This window comes from Capra hircus, chromosome 25 (assembly GCF_001704415.2).
Source record: "Capra hircus breed San Clemente chromosome 25, ASM170441v1, whole genome shotgun sequence".
NCBI lineage: Eukaryota > Metazoa > Chordata > Mammalia > Artiodactyla > Bovidae > Capra > Capra hircus.
This window is the reverse complement of record NC_030832.1, coordinates 3,930,507-3,956,160: the sequence shown is the minus strand read 5'-3', so window position 1 is coordinate 3,956,160 and position 25,654 is coordinate 3,930,507. Positions and strand designations below refer to the sequence as shown.

Below are 25,654 nucleotides of genomic sequence, written 5' to 3'. Positions count from 1 at the left end.
CAGAGGAGCCCGGCGGGCTACCGTCCATGGGGTTGCAAAGAGTGAGACACAACTGGGCAGCTTTCCCCTTCATGTGGGATCTTAGTTCCCCGAACAGGGATGGAGCCCGTGTCCCCTGCACAGGAAGGCAGATTCCTGACCACTGGACCACCAGGAAAGCCCCACTGTTATCTGCTCTCAACTGCTGGGGTGGCAGATGCTGGCATGGTGAGGCACACGCGCATCTTAGACCCTCAGCACTTGGTGGAGACGGTCCATAAAGAGCCGGCTCCTTGGGCACAGCCCTTTCTCCACGTGTGGAGGGTGCAATCAGAAAACAAACGGAATGACTGCACACCCGGCAGCAGGACCCAGCATTTCCCCCAGAACGAAAAGAGCTCAGGGCTGGTGGTCATGACTACCACACCAGTAGGCACCTGGGTAAATGGACGCTGCGAGGGGAACCACCCAGACTCTGCAACCCCTCAGAGTGGTCAGAAGTGGAGATGCTGCAGATGGGGAGAGGGCAAGGCGGGGATGAGGGAGGAAACACGAGGGAGGCAGGAGATACCAGCTTCCTTCCGGCCTCCAAGATGTGAGGCCCTTTCTCCTGAGCACAAAGGCTCAGTGGTAGAGAGCGTGGAAGGGGCAGGACCCTGCCTCTCACCAGCCATCCTGAGAACCAGCTCTGCTGGTGGACAGCACAGGCAGAGCAGGAAGGGGAGGCCTGGTGCAAAAAGGGGAGGGCATGGGGCATGACCTGCAGAGTGTACACAGGAAGGGGCAGAAGAAGTGCAGGTATTGTATAAATTTTAATATTTTAAAACCACACGTACAGCAGCAGCCAGCTAGGGCACACAGCTGGTGCAGGATAAATACTGGTTGAATGAACTAATTTTGTTGTCCCTAAACACAGCCCCCCAGACGTATTTTTGGTTACATGGTATATCTCTGCATCGGGCAAGCCCTTACACTTCAATGGCCCCAAAGAGAAAACAATCATTGTGAGCATTAGTGCATATGGTTAAAACTGGATTCATGAGGCATGTGCAATTTTGTGTCCCAGGTATTTTCCTTTAACAAATTATTGTGAACATTTTCCAGATCAATAAAAGTCAGAAATATGACAAAGGACTAATTGCCTTAACATGCAAAGAATTCTCGCAAAGCAATAAGAAATTGATGAGAAAATGGGAAAATGGATATAGGACCAAAAAAAAAAAAGAATTCACACACAAAAATAAAAGAAGAAGAAAGGAAAGAAAAAACAGTCACCAAACATGAAAAAATAAAACTTGACCTCACTCATACAGAAGAACTGATCACTAATTCACCAGTGGTCAGCCTTTGCCTTTCAGAAGTTTAAAATATTTACTAATAGTCTTGGGGTAGTGAAGTCAGGAATAGATACAGCTACTCATTTTGGGTGGAAACATTGATTAGTACAACCTCTTGCAGGCCTAATTGGTAAATCTACAAAAATTTTAGCTGCCTGTAACATTTGACTCAGCAAATCAACTTTTAAAATTATATGCCATATACATGCTCATGCAAATATTTTTTAAAACCTTAAGCACAAAGCGGTACCACATTATTTGTATTTAAAAAGAGAATGGAGGGACTTCCCTGGCAGTTCAGTTATGACTCTGTGCTTGGGCCTTCCCTGGTAGCTCAGAGGTTCAAAGAATCAATGGAAATAAAAGCAAAAATAAACAAGTGGGACCTAATTAAACTTAGGAGCTTTTGCACAATGAAGGAAACTATAAGCAAGGTGAAAAGACAGCCTTCAGAATGGAAGAAAATAACAGCAAATGAAAAAAAAAAAGAAAATAATAGCAAATGAAGCAACTGACAAAGAATTAATCTCAAAAATATGCAAGCAGCTCCTGCAACTCAATTCCAGAAAAATAAATGACCCAATAGAAAAAATGGGCCAAAGAACTAAACAGACATTTCTCCAAAGAAGACGTCAGATGGCTAACAAACACATGAAAAGATGTTTAACATCACTCATTATTAGAGAAATGAGGTACCATCTCACGCCAGTCAGAATGGCTGCTATCAAAAAGTTTACAAGCAATAAATGCTGGAGAGGGTGTGGAGAAAAGGGAACCCTCTTACACTGTTGGTGGGAATGCAAACTAGTACAGCCACTATGGAGAACAGCATGGAGATTCCTTAAAGAACTGGAAATAGAACTGACATATGACCGAGAAATCCCACTGCTGGGCATACACACCAAGGAAACCAGAATTGAAAGAGACACGTGTACCCCAATGTTCATCACAGCACTGTTTATAATAGCCAGGACATGGAAGCAACCTAGATGTCCATCGGCAAATGAATGGATAAGAAAGCTGTGGTACATATACACAATGGAATATTACTCAGCTATTAAAAATAATGCATTTGAATCAGTTCTAATGAGGTGGATGAAACCGGAGCCTATTATATACAGTGAAGTAAGCCAGAAAGAAAAACACCAATACAGTATACTAATGCATATATGTGGAATTTAGAAAGATGGTAAAGATGACCCTATATGCGCAACAGCATAAGAGACACAGATGTAAAGAACAGACTTTCGGACTCTGTGGGAGAAGGCAAGGGTGGGATGATTTGAGAGAATTGAAACATGTATGGGAAATAGATCGCCAGTTCAGGTTTGATACATGAGACAGGGTGCTCAAGGCCGGTGTGCTGGGATGACCGTGAGGGATGGGATGGGGAGGGATGTGGGAGGGGGGTTCAGGATGGGGAACACATGTACACCTGTAGCTGATTCATGTCAATGAATGGCAAAAATCACTACAATATTGTAAAGTAATTAGCCTCCAATTAAAATAAATGAATTAAATTTTTTTTAAAAAAGAGTCGCCTGCTGATGCAGGAGATAAAGGTTCAATCCCCAGGCTGGAAAGATCCCACATGTCTCGAAGCAACTGAGTCCATAGGCCACCACTACCGAGCGGGATCTCTGGAGCCTGTGCTCCACAACAAGAGAAGCCACCGCAGCAAGAAGCCCGTGCACCGCAACTAGAGAGTAGCCCCTGCTTGCTACAGCTAGAGAAAACCCCGGGCAGCAATGAAGGCGCAGCACAGCCAAAACAAATAAACAGAACCAAAAGACTTCGCGCTTCTGCTGCGGGGGGCACGGGTTCAATCCCTGGTCGGGAATACATGCTGCACGTTTCCATGGTGCGGTGTATGTGCTGGGGCGGGGGCAGGGGGCAGTGTGCAAATAAAAACAAAATTTTAAAATAAAAAGGAATGGAAACAATCTACATGCCCATCAATACAAGACTAGCTAAATAAACTAATTAAAATAATAAACAATGTTTATTAACAAATTATGGTGCAACCACACCACAAAATACTGCAAAGTACCAAGATACATGCACTGATACAAAAAGTTGTTCCAGCAACATTAGTAAATTTTTTTGAAAAGCAAATTATCAAATGGAATGTATATATGCTCTCATTTGATCAATGTAAGTTCCACGTGTGTATGCATATAAAAAGTGTGTGTTTCTGTATTATGTATGTATATGTGCCTAGACAGCGTCAGGAAAACTTTCCATAGAGAGGAAAGGAGTCTTACTTCCTACTTCACATCTGAGCAGTTTGAATTCTTCTGTACCACAATCATGCATTCCTCATTTAATTTAGAATGCTAATAAAACCTGAGGAAAAGGCAGATCAACCCATTCCTGATGGAGAAACGAGCCAGTCCTGGTTCTCGGGCTGGAGCAGAGAGAGGGTAAAGCAGTTGAGGGAGGGAGGAAGCTGAGCCTGTCCCAAAGAGGACCCCTGGCCACCCTCCCTACACAGCCCCTCCCAGGAATAAGCAGGCCCACTGTGGCCCCGAGGGCAGACCTGACCGCTGCCTGAGACCTACCGTCAGTACTGACTGACTCGGGAGCCAGGTCCTGGGCACTGCTGGGCCCACAGACCTCCAGTGAGTCGGGCTCCCTCTGCTCAGCCTGGGAGGGGGCATCCTCTTCTTGGGCGAGGGCAGGCATCCACCGGGGAATGTGAGAGGTGCCCTGGGAGATAAGCTCATTCAGGTAATGCTCGATCACCTCCTTTCCCTGGAAGCCAGAGACACATCAGTACCGCAAAGGCCGGCCAGGGAGTCACCCGTCACGGGAGTCACCCTTCACTGACTCCCACCCCAGCCCGACACATGGCTACAGAGCAGCTGAAATCAACAGGTCCAAGTGGAGAAGTGCTGGGTGCGCTAAATACACACTGGTTTCCAAGACTTAGATCCAAACAAAGAAACTGAAATAGCCCACAGGTAAGTTTTATATTTGTATATTTTGTATTTTAAAGTATATGTTAAATATTATATATTTATAAATATATTTTTAAATATTATAAAATATTATATATCTTATATTTTTATTTGGCTACCTGATGCCAAGAGCCAACTCATTGGAAAAGACCTGATGCTCAGATAGATTGAAGGCAGGAAGAGAAGGGGGTGGCAGAGGATGTGATGGTTAGATAGCATCACTGACTCATGAATATGAGCAAACTCCAGGAGATAGTGGAAGACAGAGAAACCTGATGTACTGCAGTCCATGGGGTTACAGTGAGTTGGACACGACATAGCAATTGAACAAATTTTATATTAAAAACATGGATAGAAACATAACTTAATTAAAATGAAGTTCACCTGTTTCACTGCTCTAACAAGCCTCTACTCAGTGATGGTCTGAGATCTTTAAACCAAGCACCGCACAAAGTCCCCGTCCTAGACCAGATGCTTTCCATGCATCATCTCACACGATATGACTTGATTAGCATACCCATTCTACAGATGAGGAGACTGAGGTTGAGGAAGGTTAATGGTCTCGGGATTGCAGATCAGAGTCTGCAGGCTCCAAGGTCTGTGCACCTTCCTCCCCATGACCGAAGGAGCCTGCCTCTTACCCTCTTGACGCTGGCCGTGTACTGCCTCATGGCAATCTTCTCCAAGGCACTTTCAAAGCCAAAGAAGGACCGGATATCGAGTGAGGCAGATTGCTCAAAGCACGTCCAGTCTTCATTCTCAGGGTGGACCTGAAAAGCCAGGCAGGGGCAGCAACACAGTCTCAGTGTGGGGGATGACATGCCCTCTCGGGGGGCTCTCTTGGTGACCTGGACCCAGGCAGAGCACACAGTGGGCAGGATGTCACAGCAGTACCAGAGGGCTCTGTCCAGAGAACAATGCAAGGTCTAAACCTTAGAGAAGACGGCCTTCTCAGGAGGGACCTGAAGAAAGTGAGTCCAAAGTTCCAGTCCCTTAAAAATTATACATACACAATGGTGGACTTCCCTGGTGGTCCAGTGGTTGGGAATCCGCCTACCAATGCAGAGGACGCAGGTTCGATTCCTGGTCCAGGAGGATTTTACTCACCATTGGGCAACTAAGCCTGTGCACCACAGCTACTGAGCCTGTGGACCCTATAGCTTATGCTCTGCAACAAGAGAAACCACTGCAGGGAGAAGCCTGGACACTAGGGAGTAACCCCTGCTAGCTGCAACTAGAGAAAACTCATGTGCAGTGACAAAGACCCAGCACAACCAAAAATAAATAAATTTTTAACAAAGTATACATATGTGATACATTTAAATTAATATTTAGTATATCAAAAATTATGCATACATACTATATTTTAAAATGTATTTGTTGTGAAAGTGTTAGTCACTCAGTCATGCTGAATCTGTGACCCCCATGGACTGTCCATGGAATTCTCCAAGAATACTGGAACGGGTAAGCCATTCCCTTCTCCAGGGGATCTTTCCCACCCAGGGATGGAACCTGGGTCTCCCGCATTGCAGGCGGATTCTTTACCGTCTGAGCCACCAGGGAAGCCCCACATGTAACAATATATGCATTTATTTCAGCTGTGTCTGTGAACTGCCTGTGTCAGGAGCCCCAGCGTCTTCTCTGACATCTCCCGGGGAGGGCCGGTGCCGCCAGGACCTCACCGACTTCAGGGCTCGCCCGGTGCGTGGGGGATCCAGTCCCTGCGGGCAGCCCCTGGCTCACCCTGTAGCTGCAGTTCTCCTTGACCACCACGCGGCTCGCGAAGGTCTCGTTGTGCGCTTCAATGAAGAGCGTCCTCTCCTTCCAGTTCAAGACGTTTCTTTGCACGAAGACCACGTGCTCCACGCCTGCGATCTGCAGGAAAGAGGCCGCAGGGGTGTGCAGGCTAGACGTGAGGTGGGGGCTCGGGGCGCGAGTCCCGAGGACTGTCACCCCCGGACCCGAGAAACCCCGGGGTCCCGCCCTGACCACCAGCCCAGTCCGGATCCCTGGATCTCTGAATTCGAGGATCCCCGGACTTGGTCCCCTGCCCGGCGCCAGCCCACCCGCTGGAGCCCGGAGCCCTGACTCCAACCCCTTTCCCCCACTTCGGGACCCTGGGACTCCCTGTTGGCCCTAGTTCTCTGGACAAAACCCAGTCTCAGCCCAGCCCCCTGGCCCTCCCCTCCCCTGGACCCGGGAGGCCCCCAGTCCAGAACCCGCTCCAAGCACCGACACACGCGTGTCCCCACGCCTGAACCCCGCCCCTGTCCCAGGTCCCCGCCCGCCACGCCCCACCCCGGTGCCGGCCCCTCCTCCGCAGGGTCCCCGGTTCCCCAGGGACCCCCTCCGCGCCCACCTTGCGCAGCAGCCGCGGGGCCTCCACGCGCAGCTTGCAGCTCCGCTCCACCACGTGCACCGCGCCGTCGGCGCTGCGGGACTCGCGCAGGATCTCGCTGCCCAGGAAGACCGGGATCTGCGGGCAGGTGGGGAAGCGCTTCTCGTAGGCCTGAGGCGGGGGGGGGGGGGGCGGGGGGGAGGCAGGTGAGCGCCAAGGGGGCCGGGGCGGCCAGAACACCTCCTCCCTCCCCCCAGACCTAGCTGGGCCCTTGTCTCAACTCCAGGACAGGACGAGTCATCCAGAGGAGAAGGGCGTCTCCCTTGGGGAAAGAGCAGTGAGCACTGACCCTATTACCACGGTGGTCTTAACCTCTGTTCTGGAGCAGGGACACAGGCGTGCCTGAGCGCTGATTGGCAAATCACATTTTGACTCTGTGAAATGAGATATTTTCTGCCCTACAGCTCTACGGGGGAAACAATCCTTTTCCAAATGCAAATATCTGAGCCCAGGTGACACAAAGCCAGCTCTCTGGAAGACGTCAGGTACTTCCTCCCTGTTGAGCAGCTGGGGAGAGGAGAGGAGACCTTCCTCCACACTGGCCATCTCTTACCGTAAATAAGGGATCAAGGAATTCATATGTGAACAATAAAGAGAGCAGGATTGGTCCCAGATAGCCAGATGCATATGAAATAGATTATTTCAGCAAGCCACGACTCGTCTATCTTCCTATACATAGAAGATCGCTAAATTTCTCCATATGAGAGATTTAGCTTTTCTTAAATTAAGAATAATTGTTTAATATTCAGATTACCTGCCCCTTGCTGCAAACTTGTATATAGCCTGGCTCCTCCCCCACCTCCTGGGGGTCAGCTCTCTCCCTCTCACCTGAGATGCTATCCCTGGGACTCCAATCATTCCCACAGGATAAAACATTCTCACAGAATAAAACCTAACCCTCAACTTTTAGGTTGCAGGTGTTGTTTTTTTTCCAGCTGACTTACATTTGAGTTTTTGCCCTCCGAAGTGGGCTAGTTTGGGGCATTTTAAAAGAAGGCATGTTTTTTGAGGAGAGGAACAAAAAGATGACAAAACCAACACTCCTTCACGATTAAAAAAACAAACAAGACTCAACAAAGTAGGAACAGAAGGGAACTTGCCCAACCTGATAAAAGGGCACAAACGAGAACCGCAGCTAACAACACGCTCAGTGGGAAAAGACTGACACTTTCCCTGAAGATAAATTTGAACTGTGGTGTTGGAGATGACTCTCGAGAGTCCCTGGGACAGCAAGGAGATCCAACCAGTCCATCCTAAAGGAAATCGGCCCTGAATATTCATTGGAAGGACTGATGCTGAAGCTGAAACTCCAGTACTTTGGCCACCTGATGCGAAGAACTGACTCATTTGAAAAGACTGTGATGCTGGGAAAGATTGAAGGGGACGACAGAGGATGAGATGGTTGGATGGCATCCCCGACTCAATGGACATGAGTTTGAGCAAGCTCCAGGAGTTGGTGATGAACAGAGAGGCCTGGTGTGCTGCAGTGCATGGGGTCACAAAGAGTCGGACACAACTGAGCGACTGAACAGAACTTCCCCTAAGATCAGGAACTAGGTGGGGATGCCTGCTTTGGATGCCCACGTTTAGCCCTCTCCTGGGGGTTCTAACCAGGGCAGTTAGGCAAGTGAAAGAAATAAAAAGCCTCCAGATTGAAGGATGAGAGGCCAGTTCCCTGAAATGCCAGGGTCAGAGCCAAAGCCGGAATCAGGGGCGGGTTGAGGGGTGGGGGCATGCCAGCATCCATGGCTGATAGTATTCAAGCAGGGTTTGCTCCAAGAGCCTGTCACAGCCACGTGGCCCGGAATCAGGATCAAAGTGAACTCCAGAAATAGGCGTGAGCTCCAAAAATAGTGCCGGCATCTGAGGACACACACCTCCTCCCCGTCCCTAGAGGGAGGTGGCACCACCCGGCTCAGAAGGGCAGAGGCAGGGGAGGGGCAGGGAAGTAACGCTTGGTGTCACTCAAGGTCCCATGAGGCCAGCCTAGCGCGTCCTCCACCAGGGTCAGGAGGTCAGGGCTGCCTTCATGTGTAGAGGCTGGTTGCTTTGTGCAAACACACCAGGGGTCAGAATAATTCTCCTCCGGGAAGAATGCACAGTGGGGTTCCTGGGAGTCTGGAATCAGAGGGCTGGCAAGGGAGGCCCCCTGAGAACGGTCTCCCCACTGTACATCTCAGGCCACCTTGAGCTCTCTCTCAGAGGAAGGCATTTTGGACTTCCCTGGTGGTCCAGTGGTAAAGGATCTGCCTTGCAATACAGGGGACAGGGGTTCAATCCCTGGTCCGGGCGATTCCACATGCAGTGGGGGAACTAAGCCCCATGCACCACAGCTACTGAGCCTGCGCTCCAAAGCCTGTGCTCCACAACAAGAGAAGCCACGGCTAGAGAGTATCCCTCACTTGCCATGACTGGAGAAAGCCCATGCGCAGCAACAAAGACCCAGCGCAGCCAAAAATAAAGAATAAAATTAACCAGCAACAAAAAAGGAAGGCATTTATTTCTCCACTGAGGAAGCTGCTGCTTTAAGTAGAACTTGGCATGGGGTCCAGCACCTGGTTTGAAGCCCAGCTCCACCCCCTCCCAGAGGAGAGGCAGGTCCGTCTTTTCTCTAAGCCAGTTTCATCACCTGGAAACTGGGCACAGACAAGATTGAGTATCTCGTTCAGAGCCTGGCACAGAGTAGGCACCCAGGATTTTTATTCTCCAGGCAACAGGACTCAAATGGTATAGTGCAGGTTTTTAAGAACCAAAAGCAACTCCCCTCCAGGCCCTTCTGAGCAGGGGGTCTAGAGGAACTGGGCTTGACCCCACCTCTGTGATGGGCAGAGGGGTGCTGGCTTTTTTTTTTTAATTATATGGAGGGAAAGGAGTGCATGTGTCAACTGGTCAGGCTCAGTTCAGGTTTCTGCTTCCCTGGTGGCTCAGATGGTAAAGCATCTGCCTGCAATGCGGGAGACCCAGGTTCGATCCCTGGGTCAGGAAGATCCCCTGGAGAAGGGAATGGCAACCCACTCCAGTACTCCTGCCTGGAAAATTTCATGGATGGAGAAGCCTGGTAGGTACAGCCCATGGGGTTGCAAAGAGTCGGGCACGACTGAGCGACTTCACTTTCTTTCTTTCACTTCTTTACCTTCTCATTGGGTGATGCTGGGCAAGTGACTTGCTCTCTCTGAGCCTCTGTCTCCTCATCTGTAAAATGGGCTGGTGGTACGGGTGCCATTAGATTGCATCTCAGGCACACGCTGAGCTTCAGCTCTGCTCCTCCAGCTGTGTGCTTTCTTCCTTTTAATCCTCTAAATGATGTCCTCATTTGACGAATGAGGAAACTGGAGCCCAGAGAGGCTAAGTAACTTATCCAAGGCCATACAGCGCAAAATGGTAAACCTGAATTTGAATCCTCGGCTGGCCCAGCCCCTGCTCCCTCAGGAACCTCTTGCTTGGCAGTTTGGAAACAGCCCAGGGGTTGCAAACTTGCCGATGGCCCAAACAGCTCCAAGGAAGGAGACCAGGGAGGGGAACGACAGGCTGTGAGCTCAGCGCACACAGCCAGCCAAGCATCACTGACTTCCTGTCTTAACAGACCTCTAGCTGGAAGAGCCCTGTCTGGAGCCCCCAGATAACACAGAGCTGATCCAAGCAGGAGACGTGCCCTTAGCCACAACTCCCCTGACTGTGAGGGGGAAGGCACTTCTGTTTCAACAATGGTGTCACCCCCATGCACTGGGGAGACCCCAGAACCTAGGGAAGGCAGGGGCCCTGAAATAAGGAGTCTACCCCAGTGCCAGTTCTCCAGAGTCTGAGGCTGTCAGCCAGAGATTCCCTGGGGTTGTGAACGCTGGCGTTGGACACCACTGTTATGGTGACATTTACGGAGGGCTGACTGCACCACTGTGTCCTCACGACATCCTGTTGGGATGGAGACCAGTATTCCCCCATTTTACAGATGAGCAAGTTGAGGCTTGAGAAGGCAGAGAGACCCGACTCTGACATCACAGGATTGGTAAGTGGAGGGGCTAGAGTGCAGGCCCCACTGACCCAGACCCCAGCCCTGAAAGCCTTGTCCTGCCTCTCAGAGGATATTGGCTATGTCACAAACGTCAGTGGTTTGGGAATCCTGAGTCTTGCTGGACCTCTGCCTTTGGCAGTTCGCAGGGTCTTACAGGACCGTCCCTGTGTGCAGACCAGTTCACACAGCTAGTTTTATCCTTGCCTGAGAGCCTCAGATGCTGACCGCTGTCCCCACCAGGGAGGTCTGAGCTTCCCCTGCCAGATGAACGCATGGGGTGGCTGCCACAGGCACACAGGGCAGAAGAAGGATTCGATTTCAGCTCTTCTGCCAAGTGGCTGGAGAGGGGACTCACACCTGCCCGCTCAGAAAGGAAGCTGGTCCAAGGCCCAGAACCCACCGGGACAGGGACAGAAGCTGGCGCAGGCAGAGGCCAATGGACACTGCCAATGAAGGTCTCCCATGGGTTGCCCATCCTGCCGAAATCTACAATGACACACTAAGCATGTGGACATGGGAGCTTGGATTCCTAGCCAGACTCCTCCATCTCTGGGCTGGGTAAACTTAGTATATATATATGATTGCATCAGGTCTTAGTTTCAGCGGGTGAGCTTAATTTCCCCAGGACATGCTGGATCTTAGTTCGCCGACCATGGATCAAGCCAGCTTCCCCTGCCTTGGAAGGCAGATTCTTAACCACTGAACCACCAGGGAAGTCCCAGGGCTGGGTAACCTTTGAGCATGGCATTTCCTGTCTCTCCTTGTTTTCTCAGTCCTTCAGTTGTGCCCGACTCTCTGTGACCCCATGGACTATGGCCCACCAGGTTCCTCTGTCCATGGGATTCCCCAGGCAAGAATACTGGAGTGGGTAGTCATTTCCTACTCCAGAGGATCTTCCCTACCCAGGGATCGAACCCAGGTCTCCTGCATTGCAGACAGATTGTTTACCACCTAAGCCCCCAGAAAAATCCCATTTGTTTCTGAGGCTCATCTGTAAAGGGGAGTGTCGTGAAACCACCCAGTGAGTGCTTGGCTGTACCAGTTTCCTTCTTTCCTGTCTCACAGCCGCTGAAGGAAAAGCCATCAGCCCTGAATCCCTAATGTGACGAGCGTCACAAAGCCTAGCACACAGTCGACACTCAGCAGACATTCCACGATGAGTGAATGACAGGGTAGCTTAGCCAGGAAGGGCATGGACTCCAGGCTTGGGTCCGAAGCTCCACTCTGCTTCTGAGCAGCTCTGTGACCTTGAACAAGCCTTCATGCTCTCCGTTCCTACCTTCCTTCATTTGTTACAAGGAGAATGAGAAAAGTGTTATAGCTCCCTGAGTGGACAGGGGAATAAAGGAATCAGTTTGGTAAACTGTTGAGAACGGGGCCGGGCACATGGCTCGTTCTACAGAAGAATTTGTTCAATAAACTTAAATTTTAAAAAAGAGTGAGAGTCTATAAAATACAGAGAAACTATTTCTGCTAATCACTTGGCAGCTGCTTCCTCCTCCCATCCCTCCTTCCTTCCTGCTCTTCCTCATGAAAATTCAAAGGAAGCTGGAACGCTGCTTACCCCAAACCTTCCAGAGTAGGGAAAGAAGATGCAAAACGCACCCACGTATTCTAGCCCAATACCTCACCTCTCTTTCCCGTGCAGTGCTCATGCACTGGGCGCATGACCAGTCCTCAGGGCACTTCCTCGTCCACCGCAGCTTCCTCTGCAAGCCTGGGAAACCCCAGGACCAAGGTATCAATCCTCTCAGCGCCCCCGTACTTTTTAACAATTGTGATACCATACCATAAATGCACCATACTCATTTAATACTCATACCATACCGTGACACTCATACCATAAAAAGCTCCCTTTAAAGTGTACAGTTCAGTGGATTTTGTTAGAACGTTCACAAAGTCGTGCAAACATCACCACTGTCTAGCACAAGAACGTTTCATCACCGTCAAGACAAACCCCGCGCCGGGACTACCCTGGGGGTCCAGTGGATGGAGGCCTGCCTGCCAGTGCACGGGGCATGGGTGTGACCCCTGGTCAGGGAAGATTTCGCACGCTGCGGAGCAACCAAGCCTGCGGAGCAACCAAGCCTGCGCACCACGCTACGGTGCCCATGTGCTCCGATAGCCTGTGCTCCGCAACGAGACAAGCCACCACCAAGAGTAGCCTCTGCTCGCTGCAACTAGAGGGCCTGTGCACAGCAACAAAGACCCAGCACCGGTGAAAAATGAGTTCATTAATTAAAAACAAGAAACGCTACACCCATCACGGTCACTCCCTGCCCCGGCAACCACTGATCCGCTTTTTTTTTAGATAATTTTTTATGTAGACTGTTGGATTTTCTGAATTTGTCGCAATATTGCTCCTGTTTCACATTTTGGTTTTTTGGCCATGAGGCACGTGGGATCTCATCTCCTCAATCAGGGATGGACCCTGAGCCCCCTGCACTGGGAGGCAAAATCCTAACCATCGGATCACCAGGGAAGTCCCCTAAATCCACTTCCTGTCTCTCTGGATTTGCCTTTTCTGGACGTATCATGTGAACAGAATCATAAAATACACGATATTTGGTATCTGGCTTCTTTCCCTGAGCATCAGGTTCTCGGGGTTCATCCGTGTTGTAGCCTGTGTCTGTGCTTTGTTCCTTTTCACAGCTGCATAATATTCCCTCGTGTGGTGCTCCCAGCTCTTGGCAGAGCTGCTCAGAGTTGCTGGAGGAGCCATCAGACACCCGATGGCAGCAGGGTCATCTCAGCTGATGAAGGGAAGCAGGCATGGGAGAATCAGAGTGACATCATCCTGGAGTCTTTTGAAATGACTGCTGAATATAATATATAGAAACAGCTGTGTCCAGATGGCCCCGTAGCTGAGCAACCTGCTGCTATTCTGGTTGAGGTCAGCTCAGGAGACAAAAGGATGGAGACAAAGGGTCAGAAGGACCCTGCAGGGGGCAAGAGTGGGATGTGGTGAAGTGGTGGGGACAAAGCCCTGGGTTTAGAGGCTACCCATGCTCCCTGCCAGCAGGGTGACCTCAACTTAACCTAAGGCTCAGTTTCTTCCGAAAAAAAAGAGGATGGTGATGACAATGACAATATCAACTTTGTGAGGCTTGCTGAGGAGACTAAAGGGAGCCATGATGTGTAAGGCATGTCACACAGTGCCAGACACGTTTTTCTAAGATGAGCAACAGGGAGCCAACAGAGACCTGACTTGATATTTGTACAACCATGTTGACAACAACATTATTCACAATAGCCAAAAAGTGGAGACAACCCAAATGTCCGCTGAGGAATGAATGATTAAACAAACCACGGTCCAGCCATGGTCCCACAGGGGAATATTATACAGCCGTTAAAAGAATGATGCAGGCTAAAACATGGATGCATCCTGAAAACATAATGCTCAGTGAAAGACGCCAGTCACAAAAGAACACATGCTATATGATTACACTTACATGAGATTCCTAGAGTCATCAGATTCATTGAGACAGAAAGTAGAATCGTGTTTGCAGGGACTGGGGGAGGGGAAAGTGGGGAGATAGTGTCTAATGAGAACAGAGTTTCAGTTTGTGAGGATGAAAAAGTTGTGGCCGTGGATGTCAGTGATGGGTGCAGAACAATGTAACCGCACTTAATGCCACTGAACTGTACCCCTACAAATGATCAATTTTGTGTAATGTATATTTTACCACATTTTTTAGGAAAAGTAAGCCATCTGATGGATGGTTTCTAGCCCCAGCAGATCGGGATTTGCAATAGGGTTTCAGGTCTGTGTTTATTTGTCTGTAGTCAGCATCTCTGTCTCTAGGTTGCTTCCTTCCCCACTGGATTTCCCAGTGGCCTCGTACGTACCACACCTGGGACACTGTAGACAAACAGCCAATATTTGCTGGAGGAGGGAAGGAAGGAAGGAGGGGAGGAAGCCCGAGTGGCGCCCCCGGTGCGTTCACAACAGCGGTGCACCCACAGCTGTTGGCCTGTGCGTCTGCACCAGCGAGGTGCAGGGGAGCAGTTCTGTCCATCTGTCCCAGCTTCCCAGTCCTGAAGCTGTGGCGTGAGGCACCGTTAGCAGGGCCTGGTGGCTATTCCTTCTTGCTTCTGTCCTTTCCTCTAAGGGTGGGGCCTCCTCTTGCCTGGCCTCTCCTGCCCTGGGGGAGCGCACAGCCCAGCCGCCCGGCCCGGCCCCGGGCACTGCTTGCAAGCCTGCTGCAGCTTCTCACCCACTCACAGGTCGCTCTGGGGCAGGGAACTCTCCTGCTCTGAACATGCTCCCTGCCCACGGACTTCCAGGATCACCTGGTGCCCCTGGTGGATCAGGGAGAGACAGGGTGGTAGCGAGGCCAGCCCAGGGGGTCTTGACATTTAACACTAGGTCAGGATGGTGATGGGAGGGAAACGCTGTTTTAGATTTTCCAAGTGTCTCAGGAATGCACCTGGCCTTGGTCACTCCTACTCCCCGCCCCATCCCCTACCAACCCCCCAGCCCGATCTCTCATTTCCGGGATGAAAATCCTTCCTCCAACCCACTTTCCACACCTTCCCAAATCTCCCAACATCCTTAAAGGAACAAACTGAGCCCTGTGGGCTCACAGAGGCCCAACTAAGCTGCATTCATTTCTTCAGAGAGACAAGTTCTGCCCCAGGGGCCTTGGCACAGACGGACAGGCAGGCTGCCTCTCTCCACCCCTCCCTGCAAAGTGTGGCTGACTTAAAAGGCCTCTGGCTGCTGACCAATGGGCTCTTCTCTGTGTTCCCGCATGCATGCGTGCTTAGTGACGTCAGTCCTGTCCCACTCTTTGCAACCCTATGGACTATACGTAGCCCTCCAGGCTCCTCTGTCCACGGAATTCTCCAGGCAAGAATACTGATCTGGGTTGCCATTTCCTCCCCCAGGGGATCTTCCTGACCCAGGGATAGAACCCACGTCTCCTGTGGCTCCTGCCTTGCAGGTGGATTCTTTACACCAGGAAAGCCCCTGTGTGTTCCTACAATGCCCTATTCTTTCTTTCCCAGCTACAAATCTTGCTACATGGTATTGCCTGGAGTGACTCTCATACACACACACACACACACACACACACACACACACACACACACACACACACGCTGCAAGCTCTGTGAGGGCAGGAAGGGATCATGTCAGGAGAACCAAGTTAAGACAATGAGAACAAGAAGACAAGGTCTCGGTCTTTCTGAAGCCTAATGAAAAAGACCCATATAAACAAACAAGCCAATTCCGTGTAAACAAGAAGGCAAGCAAATTAAGAGAATAATGATGCATTTCAGGAAAAGTGCTAAGAATGACGCTGTTTTGTAGCCCTGGCACCTGGTACGATGCTCGGCATACTCTGGACACTCAATAAATGTCTGTGGAATGTATTCATGTGTGCATTAACGCATGCATTCACAAATGAATGAGGGCCGAAAGCTGACCTCAGGACCCCCTGAAATCAGAAGATGACTTTGCAGCGGATCAGCTCCAGTCTCCTAGCCCCAGTAGGAGCCGGTCAGGGCCCTGGAAGCAATCCAGGGTGGAAAATGTTGCTTCCCTTAATCTGTTAGCAACGGGATCAGATGACAGGCTCCAGGGAACTAATTTAAACACATTTAAATAAGGCCTCTGCTGCTTTATTAAAACTACATCCCTAACAATGATTCCCACGGCAACTGTCGTTGACCGGGGCTGCAAGGATCTACCTTCAGTAGCTATTCCTTATTAATACCCCATTTGCTAAATTACAAGCTGTTTATCAAGACAAAAGTCCAGGTCTTTAAATATTTTAACACAAATGCTGCCTCTCACCTCTATAACCCTTTCTCCTCAGGATCAGCCAACCTATTGTCCAGGAAATTCTACTCCATGCCATCTTCCTTCTTAAGGTTTGCAGAATCTGAGATGACCTGAAGCCACAGTGCTTTGAACCCCACAGGGACCCCTGGGCAGGACAGACAAGAGGCATGCAGGTCACTTTTGAAGCGACCTCAGCCACAGGCACACAGATGTTTACTGAACATCAGAGTCAGAATCTGGAATGTCTGACTGTGTGCCCAGGCTATGGGGTCGTGCACACATGCCTGCTAAGTCGCCTTAGTCATGTCCGACTCTGGGCGACACTATGGACTGGAGCCCCCAGGCTCCTCTGTCCGTGGGATTTTCCAGGTCAAGAATACTGGGGTGGGTTGCCGTGCCCTCCTCCAGGAGGTTTTCCCAACCCAGGGCTCGAACTGGGATCTCTTATGTCTCCTGCATTGGCAGGTGGGTTCTTCACCACCAGTGCCACCTGGGAAGCCCCTCTGAGGAGCGGGAGACTTCATTACTTCCATTTCACAGATCAGAACCCAGAGCCAGGGGCCAGCCTGGAGAATCTGACTCGTAACCTCCACCCATTCCGGAGAAGAGCCCAGAGGAGCTGGAAGTCATTCACTACGGCTGTAGGCTGACCAGAGAGTGACCTTCAGAGCGCAGGTAACCAGAGTCCGCTGTCCAAACCACAGTCTTTATGTCCATACAAGATCTCCACAAAGACCCTGCCCCACCTCCAGGGACCCCACATTCAAAGGGACCAGGGATTCTGCCAGCCTTAGATACTAGCTGCCTCCATTGTCTTAACTGTTTTCCTCTGCTTACTGAGAAAATACACACTCATTGTTCTGAACCCAGTAATACAGAATGCTATCAAGAAAGGAAACAGCAAAGGTCCCTAGAATTCCATGCTTCAGAAACAGAATTCATGTCAAGGAATGACACCCATTCATTGAATTAGTTACATTTTTTAAATGGAAGAGAAAAATAATTTAAAAAAATAATGCTGGGTCTAGAAAGGTTACCTTCGTATTATTTTATAACCAATTCCACGAACACAGTTTCAGTGGTATGGTGGAATTTCTGCAAAGGGACGTTTTGATTCTCAAGTCAGTTTTGTTAAACAGAAAAACCAAAAGGCCAGCTCGTCTGGTCAGTCGGATGTGGTCAAAATAGCCGAGTTCATCCGAAACTTCCTCGGCATCTGACCCAAACTGAGGGCAAGTGTTCAGCTGAGAAACAAAGACCGACATTAAGTGCAGAAAACCCCTTTTGTGCCCACACAGCGAGCAAGTTATGTTGAGTTATGCAGCTATTTTGGGGACAATGATGTTTTGTAAACAGTTGGCAAATTGGCTTTGTCCGACGTTGGGGTAGTTTGGGGCCATTTTGCCAAACAAGGACTCTATGGAGATAAGGTAACACAGTACTTGAAAAAATACAAATGACAAATTGGCACAACACAGGTGATACATATCTGAAAACATCTATTTCTTGCTGTACCCACAAGTATTTATCCATCAGCACCTAAAGATTATTAACAGCTACAGGAGTAAAGTGAGCCCTCCGGCCTGCACGTGTGGAACTCAAAGCTGATGAAATATGCTTCACGTATTCCACTAGTCTCTTTTTTTGACTGTACTGGGTTTTAGTTGTGGCACGTAGGATCTTCATTGCTGGGATCTTAGTTGTGGCATGTAGGGTATAGTTCCCCAACTGGGGATGGAACCCAGGCCCCCTGTCTTAGGAGCACCGAGTCTTAACCACTGGACCACCAGAGAAGTCCTCCAACAGTCCTATTAATACAGTCTTAAGTGCTACCTTAGTGGACATTTTTATTTTAAAATGCAATGATTGTAAATTGTTTTTTTTTGAGAATCCTAAACTTACTAAGGGTGGCTCAGTGGTAAAGAATCTGCTTGCCAATACAGCAGACGCAGATTCCATCCGTGGGTCGAGAAAATCCCCTGAAGAAGGCAATGGCAACCCACTTCAGTATTCTTGCTTGGAACATCCCACAGACAGAGGAGCCTGGCAGGTTAGTCCATAGGATTACAGAAAAGTCGGATACAACTTAGTGACTACAACAACAGCAACAGGAGTCCTGTTTAGAGACGGAAGGTGTAGGTTCAGAGAGGTTGAGTAACTTGCCCAAGGTCACCCAGCTTGTTGATGAAACCCAGGCTTGCCCCTGCTACTTTCCTGACCTGGCATCACCCACACATCACAGCACAGCATGATTACTCCAATGATGCTTCTTAATCTTTTACGTGACTATAAACATATATGTAGGTAGATTCACAGAAGAGATGTGGGGAGGACACACACAGAGCCTTCTATCCAACAATGAAAGCCGCTGGATAGAAGGCTGGGATTAAGCAACCAAGAGTGGGATGAGGAGGATGGGGGTGGACTCTGGTGTTTCTTACACTTTCAGTATCATCACTGATAACACCATGTGGTGTAATAACAGGAACAGCTGCATTTAGTGAGCACCTACTGTGTGCCAGGCACTGAGCCAGAGGCGCCAGGCACTATTTCACTGACTCTTCATCACAACCCCAGAGCATCGCCCCTGTTCTATGGAACAGGGAAGCTCCGAGAGACAGAGTGATCACATCAAGAAGGAAAGCCACAGCGGCCCGATCCCAGCACCTGCCCCGGAGGCTCAGACCTCTGAGGCCGAGGGTGCGGGAGCCAAGTCTACGTCCTGTAGCTCTTCTGAATCCCAATAAACAACTGCTCGCAGGCCCTTCCTGCCCACATGTGCCCCCTCTCCCCCTGGTCTCAGCTTCCTGGAAGGGGAGGGCAGGGGGTGTGAGAGCAGAGGGGGGACACGGCGGGTGTTGCAGCTAAACTCAAGGCTCTGGAGTCCCCCGTGTGTGGATCCCAGCCCAGCTCCACCTCTTCCCACTGCCGAATCTAAGACCATCCTTGTCCGAGCATCAGTTTAACACAGCAAAATGAGAATAATAACAGCTATTGGGAATTAAACCAAACAATGTATGTAAAGACTTAGCAAACCCTCAACAAATGGCTGCTGTCAGCATCTTCATTGTATACGTACCATTATTATTATTATCAGTACACAAAATGACAGCAGCAGCTTGGCCCCTGATATCCTTTTTCCTGTCAAAGGAGACTGAGATAACAGATGAGCTTCAACAAGGAAAAGAAAGACCTTGTCTTGCTCAGTGCGCAAGGCTCCTAGAAGTTGTGGCAAAAGATGGGATGGCAGAGGGGTCCTGGTTAGAAGCTGGACCCATCGGGTCAGCAGAGTAGCTCATTAATTCCTTCTGATCTAGGGGTTTGAGGGTTTCCTTCTCCTTCCCATCATGGCTGACCTCTTGGGGCCCTCTGGCTGTCACACAAGGGGCCCCAGAGTCAGGGGTCACTCACCACCATGACCAGCTCGAATGGATGCTTGTAGACGCGGACAGGAGACTGGTAATTCTGCACCATGTTCTCAAAGGACCAGCGGCAGGAGCCGGCCAGGCAGGAGTGGGCGCCGAGCCTGGGTGAGGGCGATGGTGAGGGAGCAGCTCCTCCAGCTGAAGCAGGAGCCCCGGCCTCAGCTCCCCCTGGCCAGGGGCAGGCCCACTACCCCTCTGGACCCCCCACACACACATCTCAAAAGCAAGGGGGCCAATGTGAGCCCCGAGTTACTTCCAGCCAGACCCCCAGCACTTGCCCCGCTCATTACCCAATTCCCCAGACCACACTCGATCCTCAAGAGCAATCAGTATCCCCCAAACTTTCCTCCCTTCTCGTCCCGTCATGCTGGGCCCCAGTAAACTCCCATAAAGCCACCCAGCTGGAAACACCCCCACGATTCATTCGCCCATGCACCCCACAAGAATCATTGCACTTGCGCTCCCATTTTCCTCCAAGATCCCCTAACATACACACACAGTCTTCACCAGATTACCCACGCACTGGCTCTGCCACACAAGCACACACATGCACGACTCCCCTCCCACACGAGAGAGCCTTTGCACACGAACTCAAGTTTGCACACACACCCAGCTCTGCAAGCACAGTTCCCTAGATGCGCACAGACATTGACACACAAGCACACACACAGATGCAAACTCACGCACGCATGCACACCCAAGCCCCCCAAAAGTCCAACTCACCCTCGCCCTCGGAGTCTCCGGGGACGTAGACCCGGGGCTGAGCGAAGCTGAGCCCACTGGAGTCCTCCGTGGCCTCCTGGCCCAGAGCGCAGCACCTAGGGCGGGGCGCAGCACCGCGATCGCCAGAGAAGTCCGAGCCAGCGATCGCTGATCCCGGGCTGTCGGGTCTTGCACATCCTGCACTCTCCGAGTTGGTCTGGGAGGGGCCTGCTGGGCGGGAGCGCTCCAGGACCCAGGACAGCGAAGATCCCCTCCTGGCCTGGCTCCACCCCAGCCCCACCCCCCGACTCTGTCCCGGCCCCGCCCAGATTTACCTCCGGACAGGCCCCGCCCCAAACTGGCTCCACCCCGTCTTAGCTCCGCCCTTCATTTTACACAGCCTTCTTTAACCGCGCCTCCACCTCGGCCCTGCTTCCATACTGGCCACGCCTCATGCAGACCCCGCCTCCACCGGGTCCCGCCCCTAAAGCACCCAGCCTCGGGGGTGGCTCAGCCCCAGGGAGACCCCGCCCTAAGGCTCTAACCCCAGTCTCACTCTGACCCCAGTCTAACCCTTGCCCCTCCCAGCCCGGCTTGCCCCAGCTCAGTTCACGTTTGGCCAGTTCCGTAACGGGCAACCCCCTCCTCCTGGGCTCTGAGCCCAGTCCCTCCACTAGCCACACCCCAGAGCCCTCCTGACACCGCCGGGGATCTTTCATTCACTTTGCCCGCTTTACAGAGCGCCTGCTGAGTGTCAGGACTTGCCAGGCGCTGAAGAGTTCTCAGTGAACAAAACAGGTAAAAAGTCCTTGCCCTCGTGGAGTTTACCTCTCAGTGAGGGAGTGTGTGCGTGTGCATGCTAAGTCGCTTCGGTCGTGACCAACTCTGCACTCCATGCACTGTAGCCCACCAGGCTCCTCTGTCCATGGGATTCTCCAGGCAAGAAATGCTGCAGTGGATTGCTGTTTTTCCTCCTTCAGGGGATCTTCCTGACCCAGGGATCGCACCAGCATCTCTTATGTCTCCTGCATTGGCAGGCGGGTTCTTTACTGTTACTGCCACCTGAGAGGGAGAGAGACATTAAATAAATAAGACAAATACAACACTGTGTGTGATGGGGGGAAATGCCAACGTGAAAAAAATAACCAGGGAAGGGATTCAAGGAGCCAGCAGAGTGAGGTACAATTTAACACACGGTGGACTGGTAGAGTGAAGCCATCATTCATTTTCATTTTGGCTCGCACGCAAACCCTTCTGGCCTTTGCAGGATGCAGGAGACCCAGCATCCCTTCCATAGCTCCCCCCTTCCTCTCCCTCTCTGTTTGGCTTGGGGGAGCCAAGAGGCTGGCTCTAGACAGCCTTGTCATCCGTGTATTCATTCATTTGACAGGTACTGAGCACCTACTGTGTGCCAGCACTGTGACTTTATCCATTTGCAAGAGGGAATCGGACAGGCTCACCTGCTCCTGCGTGACCCAGAGTCCTAGGCAGGGAGAGGGTGTACTGGGAGACAGCGCTCTATTTAGCAAACGTATCGTTGCCCTTTGTGATAATCAGCCCCTAGCTTCCTTCCTATCTTGCGTCACACTCTGTAATCATCTTATTTACTTATTCATTTTATCTCTTTGTAGCTCTGACCCAGGAGACTGTGAGCTCCACAAGGGCAGAGACCTTATCTATCTTATTCATGTGCCCAACATCCACGGGATCTTACTGGGGACCTGGCACACTGGTGCGGTGCGTTTTCTTGGTTAGGGTTTTCAAGGACAGTGAAGCTGAAGCTCCAATCCACTGACCACCTGATGCAAAGAGCCAACTCATTAGAAAAGACCTTGATGCTGGGGAAAATTGAAGGCAGGAGGAGAAGGGGACGACAGAGGATGAGATGGTTGGATGGCATCACCGACTCGATGGGCATGAGTTTGAGCAAGCTCTGTCGATGGTGAAGAACGAGGAATCCTAGTCAGCTGCGGTCCATGGGGTCCGGAAGAGTGGGACGCGACTGAGCGACTCAACAATCAGGAATGGAAAAGGAGCGCCCCGGGTCCCATGCCTGCCACAAGATGGCAGCACAGTCCATGGCTCCTGGAGTCGCCACGAAGGGGACCAGTCCGGGGGAGATGGGAGCCCCGAGGTGCATCGCGGTATCCAGGGCTCATCCAGGAAACCCCCACGCTCCTCCTGGGCGTCTTGCATGGCGCGTAGTGAGCATTCACTCGGTTGGCTGTTGTCACAGCACGATTGCTGATTGCCGTTAGCTGGCAAAAAGTAAGCCCAGATTGGAATGCTAACACCTGGAAGGATAAAGCTGAGCGATCGATTCCAAACTCTCCAGCTCCGAAGACCGCTCCCCACACCCCAGCAGGGCGAAGGCTGAAATGCAGATTCCCGGGCACCGCTGGAAGAGCCTAGGAATTGGCTTGTTTAACACACTCTCCAAGTGGTTCTTCAAAGTGGACACGTCTGGCAGTGCTGGAGGTCATTCCCAGCGCTGGGGGATTCCAGGACGCTCAGAGGAATTGCGGGCCCTGGGGAGGGGTTGGGGCGCTCGTAAGTGGGGGAGTTCGGCTCTCAAGAGCTCCTCCCAGATGGGCGGCGTGCTCACTGCTCCCAGTACCGCGTTCTGCCCAGACGGAATCTTCCGGGTCACCTCCACGCGTGTCTCCTTTGCCACAGAAGGTGCCGGCTTGGGGGAGCAGGGGCGGGCGTGAGCGATGCAAGGAGTGGGAGCAAGAAAAGCCGCGAGGAGCAGATGAGAGGCCCTGAGACTACGGGGAGGCTCCGGGACTCCTGGCTGACTCCTGGCTGCCCCTGCCCACAACCCGTGAGGACGCCACTGGGGGGAGGGGGATTGGGGGGAAAGAGATGCGACAGCTGCGTGGGCCCAGGAACTCAGAGCGGGAAAACAGGGCGCAACGGGGAGGGAGAGCCTAACTGCCCCCTCCTCCAGCCAAGGCAAAAGAATCAGTAACAGCACCACCTGCCACCTGCTTCCGTCACAGCACCGTTTTCCTATCAGTCATCCCTACCTTTTATTGAGCACTCACGGCACAGTGGTGGCTCAGCAGCTAAGAATCTGCCTGCAATGCAGGAGACGCAGGTTCCATCCCTGGGTGGAAAAGATCCCCTGGAGGAGGGCATGGCAATCCACTCCAGTCTTCTTGCATGGAAAAACCCATGGACAGAGGAGCCTGGCGGGCTACAGTCCATGGGGATCTCAAAGAGTCAGACAAGACTGAAGCAACTTAGGACTCATGCAGGCACATACCAGGCATGGTTCTAAGGCTTTACAAACATTCAAACACTTAATCCTCAAAAATAGGCCCTGTAGTGATGAAAACGTTTTGGCACTCCACAGAGGTGGTGGTTGCACAATACTGGGAATGCTCTGAATGCCGCTGAATTGTACACATTGAAATGGTTCATTTTATGTTTTAGAACCACACCTACCCTGAATATTCACTGGAAGGACTGAAACTCCAATACTTTGGCCACCTATGCGAAGACTCAACTCATTGGAAAAGACCCTGATGGTGGGAAAGACTGAAGGCAAAAGGAGAAGAGGGAGGCAGAGGATAAGATGGTTAGATAGCATCACTGACTCAATGGACATGAATTTGAGCAAACTCCAGGAGATAGTGGAGGACAGGAGCCCGGAGTGCTTCAGTCCATGGAGTCACATGGAGCTACTGAACAACAACAACCAACTATACCTCGATTAAAACAAACAGCCTTTTCAGGTCAAAACTCTGTTAATTCTCATTTCCCTGGTGGCTCAGAGGTTAAAGCATCTGCCTGCAATGCGGGAGACCTGGGTTTGATCCCTTGGTCGGGAAGATCCCCTGGAGAAGGAAATGGCAACTCACTCCAGTACTCTTGCCTGGAGAATCCCATGGACAGAGGAGCTTGGTGGGCTACAGAGTCGGACACGACTGAGCAACTTCACTTTCACTAAAGACAAGGAAACTAAGGCACAGAAAGTTTGAGTAACTTGCCCTAGGTCACACAGCTAGCAAGGAAATCAAACCCAGGACTTCTTCCCCCAGAGCTGCAGTGGAAGTACCCAAAAGGTGTGGTTTTCCCAGCCTGAGCTTCAGAGATATCCAGGCATCCTGGTCAGGACCGAGGAGGTACCAAAAGGTTGGGCTGATCCTATGGGAACACGGGGGCATGAAGTCAGTCCCAGGGGCAGGACCTCCAGCCTCCACCTGCTGCTTCCTACTGGCCCTCGAGAATGATTGAGCCACAGCTGCCTATTGTTGTGGTGGATTTTGAAGACTCCAGGAACTACCTCACATCTGTGAATATCTCCCTGCAGTTGAGTACATGTGTGTATGTGTGTGTGTGAGATAAGGTACACAAAACGGGACTTCCAGGGTAGTCCAGTGGTTAAGATCTGCGCTTCCACAGCAGGGCTCAAGGTTTGACCCCTTGTCAGAGAACTGTGATCCCACATGCCGTGGCAAAAAAAAATAATTATAATAATAACATGAAAATTACAAGTTTTAGTCACTTTCTTTCTTTCTCTCTCTCTCTTTCAAGCCAGAGACTTTACTGGGAAGTGGCACCCGGATGGAGAGCAGGAGGGTAAGGGAACCCAGGAGGACTTAGTTATTTTCAAGTGTACAATTCAGTGGCTTTTCGTGCATTCGCAAGGCTGTGCATCCATCACTGCTATCTAGTTTCAGAACATTTTTATTACCACAAAAGAAAACTGGTACCCATCAAAGCAGTCACTCCTTCCTCCTCCCCTTCCCCCAGTCCTGGCAATCCTCAGTCTGCTTTCTGTATCACATCTCATTTGTCCTGGGGCTGCTTCTAATCCTGTTCCTTCTTCCTCCTCCCCAGAGCTCAGACACCTCCCAGACTGGGGAACCTCCAGGGTCATCAGGGTCGTTGGCAAGGGTGGCCATGTACGGATGTGCAGGTTGTAGCCTGTGGCAGCTTGGATGGAGCAGAGGCTGAGTCTGGGGTCAGCAGGAGTCGGAGGAGGGGAGCGAGGGGAGGGGAACCTGACCTAGAGGGCTGCACAGCCAGACCTCACCCACCTCAACCC

General features: G+C 51.1%; 1 protein-coding gene across 1 annotated transcript in view; it reads right to left on the bottom strand.

The window, feature by feature from the left end:
- Positions 1 to 20,877, bottom strand: part of SEC14L5 (SEC14 like lipid binding 5) — a 38,418-nt gene extending 17,541 nt beyond the window's left edge. Inside the window, exons 1-6 of the mRNA XM_018041040.1 lie at positions 20,620 to 20,877; positions 19,883 to 19,997; positions 6,636 to 6,785; positions 6,020 to 6,151; positions 4,918 to 5,046; positions 3,878 to 4,070 (exon numbers count right to left, since the gene is read on the bottom strand). Coding sequence (XP_017896529.1) covers positions 3,878 to 4,070; positions 4,918 to 5,046; positions 6,020 to 6,151; positions 6,636 to 6,785; positions 19,883 to 19,945 — 667 coding nt within the window. The 5' untranslated portion in view covers positions 19,946 to 19,997; positions 20,620 to 20,877. The remainder of the gene's footprint in view (positions 1 to 3,877; positions 4,071 to 4,917; positions 5,047 to 6,019; positions 6,152 to 6,635; positions 6,786 to 19,882; positions 19,998 to 20,619) is intronic.